The sequence below is a fragment of the Pundamilia nyererei genome, unplaced genomic scaffold, assembly GCF_000239375.1.
Source record: "Pundamilia nyererei isolate P.nyererei 1_Seehausen unplaced genomic scaffold, PunNye1.0 scaffold00045, whole genome shotgun sequence".
Classification (NCBI taxonomy): domain Eukaryota; kingdom Metazoa; phylum Chordata; class Actinopteri; order Cichliformes; family Cichlidae; genus Pundamilia; species Pundamilia nyererei.
The window spans coordinates 3648898-3656951 of record NW_005187446.1 but is presented as its reverse complement, the minus strand read 5'-3'; the positions used below and the strand labels follow the sequence as shown (position 1 = coordinate 3656951).

Genomic DNA, 8054 nt, shown 5'->3' with positions numbered 1-8054 from the left:
TATATATATATATGTATATATATATGTATATATGTATATTCTATGAACCGTTTCTGTGTACAAATATTTATCAGACTTTGCATAAACATAAAATCTTGGGTCTATTCTTATATTTGCAGTGACAATCTCAGCAGCATATTTGTACTATTTATAAGCTCTGCAATCTGTTCACGTGCATTACGCATTCAATGAAAAGCAATAACATTGACAGGTTGCTCTAAGGCACTAATGTATTCTCTCTGTACTTGTAATCCTTCAAAAAGGTCAAAGGACTGCCAATAAAAATGATCCATGAGGGTGGCAGTGAGTCAATAGGCCAATTCAGGTGCTTCAGCAAGAACCTATATGGACAACTTTAGACAGAGAGCTCTAAATCTTAAACGAATACAATGTTTTCTGTTACAGTTAAGTCATGTTACCACTTGTGGCAAATATCCAGGTATAGAGAAATATTTCTGAGATTTGCTGATGAATCAAGTAATAAAGTCAAGTGCTTTAAGCAAAACCTGTAGAAACGATTAGGTGAATAAATTATTTGGATGCACTTTCTGTTTTTCTATTAGAAGGATTTTTTTTTGCCAAAAAGAGTTTCAGATATTTTGTCAGCAGCATACTTCTCTCACCTAAATTGAAGCTGTTTTAGGTCAGCCATCTTCTTTGCCAGGTATGCTGCCTGAGTAAGAACACACCACAAGTGGCACCATTTTTTGAGTAAAAAGAGAAAATCACAAAATCAGTCATATACTTACTACAGCAATGCATGGATGGTAACAGTAAATAAATTAGAAAACTCAACAAAATAATACAAAGAAGCTGCCTAAGGCATAATTAGCATCACTACCTGTGACCGAGTCCAAGTTTTGTTTGTCACTTGGTCCAAAGAGGTGACATTTGCATCGGCCAAAATGTTAATAGAAACGACGTTAAGTAACTGGGAAGACAACTTTGGCACCAGCGCAGGAGGATGCATTTCCTTAAGCATCTACAGGAAAACATTTAATTCTTTTAAGAATATGTTTAGAAATTAAATCAAAGAAAGAATACATACTTTTTGTTTAAGACACAATGTATTTGGTGTGATGAAATGAAGAAACATGAAGAACTCACCCCTACCAGCATGGCCATTAGCTGTCCCCTGCTCAGTCGTTTGGAGATGTTCTTTAGGCCCTCTGGCTCATTCAGGACCTCTACAGCTTTTACCTGTTTCAGTATACAGTTTGGCAAACCTTCTGCAACGGGCTGAAGTTTCATCAGCTCCATCCCGGATATCTGTTTACACTGAGGCGGAGCAGAATGAGGTAAGTATCAAGCAATGAGGACAGCTATCTGACACAAGCTGTCAGCTGAATCCACCCACTTTCTTTTCACCCAAATGTTTCTCGATAAGAGCATGCAGCTGGCTCCTTGTCCATCGGATGTTGGGTCCCAGATTTTTGAGAGCCTGTGTGAGACTGGTGGCAGGGATTGCAGCAATTTCTTTGGCAGACAATGCAGTAACAGTACTGCTTAAGTCTCGTATTATTTGAGCAGGGCTTGACAGTGACCTGAGAGAACTGAGAAGCCGTGTCTTCAGCTTGTGTTTTGGGAAGGATAAAAGAGAGAACGAGTAATTATGACACTATTGAGATTCAAGAAACAATTCAAATCTTTGATCAAAGAAGATAAATGTGAAAGTTTGGGTAAGCGTAAGTGAAAAATACCCCTTTGATTTGGGAGCTGTCACACTGGTCCAGTTGAGAGAGGAGTTTCCCACTGAAGTTAGCATTCAACTCTGGGGGATCATAATAGCAAGCCAGTGGGCCAAGTCTGTGGAGATTCAAATACCAGACAACGTAGTGATTATTTCAAATCCTTCACACATTTTTGTGTGAAACCTTGTGTTTCTTTCTGTCCCTATAAGATCTAAGATCAGAAACCTCGGTGATTTTGTGTTATTTTGGTATGTAGCGGGTAAAGTAAAACCACTCGGCAGTCTTTTAAAAAATGACATGACATGTTATGTACAGCTAGATCCTTTTCCTGAAATGCTTCTTATCACTTCTTTCACAGCAGACATGTTAGAGCAAAAAAGAAGAAGACTCTGGGCTTTCCCCATAGTGACAAATCAATATTTTTAAAGTTAACACCTGCACCTGCTAATGTACATCAATAATGTATACACACTTTTCCACATGTTCTGGAAACTCCTGTGAACTGAAGCACTCTTGGATTCTATGGAGCAACTTCTTACTCAGAGTGGGGTTCATCGTGGTTTTGAACTTAGCTGAAGAGAAAAACTTGCATAGCTAGAAGACAAAGCAAAGCAGACCAACCAGGAAAGAATTATAACCTTGTTGTTTTTTTTCTCTTCCATGTCTTATTTCTTCTTTATCCTTCTCTTACCTCTACTTTAGAAGAGTAATTAACATCACTTGGTGGTAAATAGGACAGGTAGGGTCCCAAAATAGTCAGTGCTTCCAAATTCAGCCATTCCAGTGAAGGGGAGCAGATATCCACATGCTCTATTAATAAATCAAGGTTTTACAATGCACATTTATACTTATCAGAAGCGCAACGAGAGAAATGAGGCAGAAAACAAAGCATCTTAATTGCCTCTTAAAATGTATTTGCGAGACTGTGGTGTGTTGGTGGATCTGTCTGTATGGTCATTTAAATTTTACTAAATTGAAACAGAAATTGTTCAAATGGGATAAAACTACAAATTAAGGTTTAACATAGATCAGAGTCAGGGTTTTGCAGGTTCTGGGTATAATGGAAGTCCCAACGTAAGTAACATGAGTCAATTTACAGTTTTTCTCACATCAAAAATGCCATCAAACTGTAATAGCCTCTGAAGTTATGCTAACAGAACTGTATGTGTGTACATAGATTTTATCAATTGATTTCTGACTTTTCTTACTTAATGTTGCGTAAACCCATGGCTTTATTGAACAGTTGAAGTAGTTTTGGGTGATCTGATCTTTCGCCCATTCAGCCACACGAGTCCTTTGACCAGGAGGTATGCGATCATACATACTATTCAACATGTCCATCCTGGAAACAACAACAGGTTTATTTATAGGAAAGGTTATGAAAAAGCCAGATAATATTATTCCATAAAAGCATACTCACATGTTTTTTAGCTTTGGGATATCTACGTTCATCAGAAGTTTTGTTTTTAGGAAGGGCATAAGCCCCACCATAGGTGTAACAGCCCACATCAGTTTTCTGTAGTCATTTGAGTCCATGCTGTTTTTATCCTGTGTGGTCAAAGTTGCCCAGGAAAGAGGGGCTGCAAACGCTTGCATATAACATCCAGAATCCTCCTAGGAGAAAAGGATAGATGGCAGACATGATAAGACTGTTAAAAAACAGTAACAATTTATCCATTGCATTTATTTTTGGGGGGGAGGGTTTCCCTTGCCTTTGATATACCACCAGAATAGTTTCTCATCACCTCAATCATGCCTGGAAGATTGCTGCAATTCCACATGTGGTTAGTCTATTAACAGACAGAAAAAACATTAACGGTCAGAACTGCACAACAAAAAATTCATACTGACTATTAATAAGACAATAAGCGCTGCTTTAAATAATCAGTGACTTTAATGACTAACCTGGTACTCATAAAAAATGAATTACATGTTTCAGTTAATACAGAGTGCATCAAAAAGAATCATCCGATTTCAAAAGGCTATATTTTTTAAGGAAATGGAGATCGATTATACAGTATGTGTGATTATGGGTGTATGGATGTTTATATTTTCAAACCATTTTTTGTGAAATATCCACGGGGAGTTGACCAAATGACTTCATGTTTGTTCCTGTAGTGACTGAGGTCAGGAGATGACGAAAAGTGGAAAGGAGGGCGTTCGACTGGTTAGCGTCTCTGTTCTGCACAGAACCACTATGGCTAATGAGAGAGCAAATAAAAGCTGATGAGAATAAATGTTTTCACATATGAAATATACCAAATATCCTTTGATTAACTAGACACATTTGACCAGTCAAAACCATATTCTTAAGATGGAGTTAAATACCAATGTCATAGCTTAATTATTAATAACTTATTTACTAACATTTTGCAGCAAAAAGCAAAAGCAAATCTTTTCTTTACACTTATTTATGAAAATACTGGCAACCACCAGTGTTACCCCTCAGCCTCCTCGTAGACACATGTATGGTACCAATTTTAAAATCTTATGTCACCTTGTTCTGAAGTTCACTAGCTGGGACCGAATCCTCATTTTTAGGTTTAACGGCAGATAAGCATTGAAGGAGTATGTCTCCAAGTTTTAGACTAGTTGGTTAGTTACATTTCTTTTCCTTGTTTATGCACAAAATTGATAAAGAATAACTTGAGGGACAAAAAAGACAAGAGAACTAAATTATTCCCAATTATCACGTTCAAAAGACTTACAGAAAACTTACTCTGACCTCGGGGTCGAGATCACTCAGATTCAAACTTGTCCAAGATTTATAGTAGATGCACCTATGGTATCAGTTTAAAAATCCCACATTGCTTCGTTCTTGAGTTATTGCATTCACAACATTTTCAGAAAACTTGACCTCTGGCCTCTGACCTTTAAGTCGAGGTCACTGAGATTTGAGCTTGTCCGCAATTTTTAGTAGATGCATCTATGGTATCAATTTGAAAATCTACAGTGACTTTTTTCTTGAGTTATGGAAATCACAAAGAGTTTCAGTGGGGTGACGACAAAAAGTGGATAAGCATAAAGAAAAATATTACACAACAGTCCAAATAAGTGTGATAACTGAAGTGACCACTTGATTCTTCAGGACAGCAACAAAATAAAAAACGAATTACCTGGAGTTGAAGACACTGTTGACCTGCATCAAATTAGGCTCTGGGTATCCTGTAAAATCAAACCGTTTGCCACATATCAGTTGTGGCTCATATTACAGAATGTGGTCAGGGTACTCACACTCTCACACTGACGCCAATTCAGCATGGTGACTGGAGTTACATTACAATTACTCCAACAAAACATTTTAAGGTTCAGCTTCAGTACACCCTGTGTCAGTTCCAAGATTTTATACATGTTAATTTTTTAATGAAGCTATTCATTTTGCAGAGGAATTCACTCCTGGGACTGGCAACTATGTTGAACGTACAGTGGTCCCTCGCTATAATGCGGTTCACTTTTCGCGGATCTTTTTTTGGCATGATTTTTTGTTGTTGTTGTTTACAGTGCTTTGTGTTCTGCGTCCTGGTCGGCAGTAGACCATTGTCAATCAATCTCCTCCGTGCCGTGTCCCCTGTACAGTACAGAATGTGTTCAGCTTGTCAAATTTATATAAATCTTCTATCTCTAGCAGTGTGACTGTGAAGTGCTGTACTGTATGTTTGTAAGTTTTCTCCCTCACAAACACAACAATGTCAACGAAACGTTTTTTTCACTATCAAAGGTACCTGTGCTAGCACCCAAAAGGCAGAGGACGATGCTAACCATCGCACAAAAGGTTAGCCTTCTAGACATGCTAAAGGAAGGTGGAAGTTAGCGTATTTTTCAGACCATAAGGCACACCACAGTATGAGACGCATTAAGCAACAAAATAGTCAGATCAGTCAAACTTTACTCAACTCATTCTTCTTGCTTCCTCTACGTCCGTATCATTGATTTGTTAATCTTGAATTCTCTCACTGAGGCTCTATTCCCATGTTCTGGACCTGAAAACAGGGTTTGATCTTTGGTTTCATTATATAATACTGGACTTATTTTTCTACGAAGGCTTAAACTGTGAGGGTCTTTAAACAAGAAAGAAAAGTGTGAAAATCTTCGAGCCTGTCTGAGAAAACTGTATAAAGTGTGTAGTGAGGGGTTTTAATGTAAAAAATAAAGTTGGGATTTCACAGATCGCGGGTTATTTTTAGAACGTACATCTCACGATAAACGAGGGACCACTGTATTACACTTGTGAACAATGTTTTTCACAGAAGAATGATCGGTTTGCTGGTTCGATTCCAGTCGGAGACACGAATCCCTTTTTGGGGGTTGCGTCAGTAAGGGCAGCTGAAGCACCAGGCTGGTACTTATCCTCTTAATTCCTATGGAAGCAGTAAGGGTGTACTTTTGTAATTAATGTGTCATGCGTTGCTGTACATTTGAGGTTGTGTTTGCCTAACTTAAAGACTCTTTAATGAACAGATTATTTTTATTTCGCAGTGATGTATAAAAATGTGAAAGAGGGTGTACTTTACACACATACACATTCTTCTCTTTAAAAAGTGTATTGAAAGTTTTCTTACCCCTATAGTAGCACTTCTTCATCTGATGAAGAAAAAAAATAAAATAAAATCACTGGCCCCAAACTGAATATGAACACATTTTATTCGCTTTGATGCTTTGTTTAATGCATGACTCTATGATTCAATTGTCACTATGTAAATGCCAGTGTTTCACCCGCTCCATTAAAGGCTTTACTGGGGAAAAGCTGATGGGAGGTTGACGAAACCTCAGCCCTCAGAATGTTGATATGCACACTTTTCTTAATGCTCTTTTAAAGGCTTACAGACACACAAACACACATTTATTAGCACACTAAAAAATACATGCAAAAAAAAAAAATACACATGAAGCCTCCTACTAATGTAAGAAAGATCTCTAAGAAGACAGCGTAAAGGCTCTTTCACTTTTTTTGTCTTAGTTTTGGCTGCATTTATACCTTATTTTTTTACCGTGATTATTTATTTATTTTGGGATTTAAGAAAATGTTTTCTTTATAAAAAATATTCAATATCGGATTACTCGATAAACTGATGAGAATACTTAATTATTTAATAATCGACAGCTGCAGCCCTACTCTTAAGCCTGAAAAATAAATTTCTACTGACGTGAAATTCAGAAAACACCTTACCAGTTTTTCAGTCACTTTTTCTAACTCAGCTTTTTCTTGAGGCCCCATATGTGGAAGTTGAGCTAGGCAGACACGTAAAGGTGTGTATTAATGAACACACACTTTTAATAGCATTCATACATGTATGTTTATGTGCCTATGAGAACACATATTTACATTAACAAACATATAGTATAAAAAAGGGGTAAAACGGGTATGCTGAGTGTGATGTTTTTGGAGCTTACCGAAAACTGCAGAGGCCAAGATGAGCAGAACCAAACAGGCTCCTCCCTTCGGAGCCATGTGGATAGGCTGTGCGTCTGTTCGACAGGATGGTATTACATAATGTGTTAACATGTACACAAATGACATGTTTGGCACAGATCTTCATTCTTGGGCTTTAATTTCACTTCTAGTTGCATGCAGTTAATCCTCATTGGTCTTCACTTGTTGTTGAAACTGTCTCTATGTGAGCCACCTCCAGTTTTGTGATATACTTCCTCCAGTGAGGATTTATGATCACACTTCCCTAGTAACCGTGTGAGCTATTCATCCTTTGGGAATTTCTGAGGACTTTGGAGGATAACTTGCAGTGAAAAACAGGTTTGGTAATGCACGCAATGTACTGTGGAACAATATTTTAGCACCACGTTTTTGTCTTCTCTTCTTTTGTCCTATCATTTTTACCTTTTTTTAATGTATTTGGTTCACATTCATTAGGATTTCCCTTCACCAACATTTGTATACTGTTATGTTGCATTCACTGTTTACTTTACAGAGATTTTTCTTCTCATTTAAATATTTCAGCAGATTATGAATAATAAAGAATGAAAAGAGTATTAGAACAAAAATGAGTGTTTTAACCACGCAGTCTCAACAGTGTGTATGTAAGAGCAGGATTTAGAGCATATCTTTTCTTTACTATTATATCATCTATTAGCGAGAAAAACAAAACATTAAAATATAAATGTTCATCTGTGCCAGATCTGTAAAGGTTTACAGTTAAATTTAAATAATAGTTTATAAGAACTGAGAAAGAAAAAAAAAAACTTTTGCAACTTATGAATATATAAATTAGTTGTTACTTACAGATTACCAGTCTTCTCCTTGGTAGATCTGAGAAAAAACAGGATGCATAAGCATAAGAGTGTTCGTCCTCTGTGCCTGTACTTCGTGACTAATGTGATCTGGGAGGATGTCCACCTGTAACTGACACA

At 37.2% G+C, this 8054-nt stretch overlaps 1 protein-coding gene across 10 annotated transcripts in view; it reads right to left on the bottom strand.

Moving 5' to 3' along the window:
• Nucleotides 1-8054, bottom strand: part of otoa (otoancorin) — a 24814-nt gene that overhangs the window by 11409 nt on the left and 5351 nt on the right. For 5 of the 10 annotated variants that reach the window (XM_005732128.1, XM_005732130.1, XM_005732127.1 and 2 more), the window contains 16 exons: nt 7927-8046; nt 7083-7157; nt 6859-6920; nt 6251-6272; nt 4808-4856; nt 3751-3892; nt 3404-3481; nt 3112-3305; nt 2900-3033; nt 2383-2501; nt 2164-2285; nt 1701-1806; nt 1358-1573; nt 1108-1278; nt 842-982; nt 624-673 (listed from right to left, as the gene is read on the bottom strand). In XM_005732128.1, the coding sequence (XP_005732185.1) occupies nt 624-673; nt 842-982; nt 1108-1278; nt 1358-1573; nt 1701-1806; nt 2164-2285; nt 2383-2501; nt 2900-3033; nt 3112-3305; nt 3404-3481; nt 3751-3892; nt 4808-4856; nt 6251-6272; nt 6859-6920; nt 7083-7140 (1664 nt within the window). In that variant the 5' untranslated portion in view covers nt 7141-7157; nt 7927-8046. The remainder of the gene's footprint in view (nt 1-623; nt 674-841; nt 983-1107; nt 1279-1357; nt 1574-1700; nt 1807-2163; nt 2286-2382; nt 2502-2899; nt 3034-3111; nt 3306-3403; nt 3482-3750; nt 3893-4807; nt 4857-6250; nt 6273-6858; nt 6921-7082; nt 7158-7926; nt 8047-8054) is intronic. The other 5 variants (XM_005732124.1, XM_005732126.1, XM_005732133.1 and 2 more) reach the window with 3 other exon arrangements.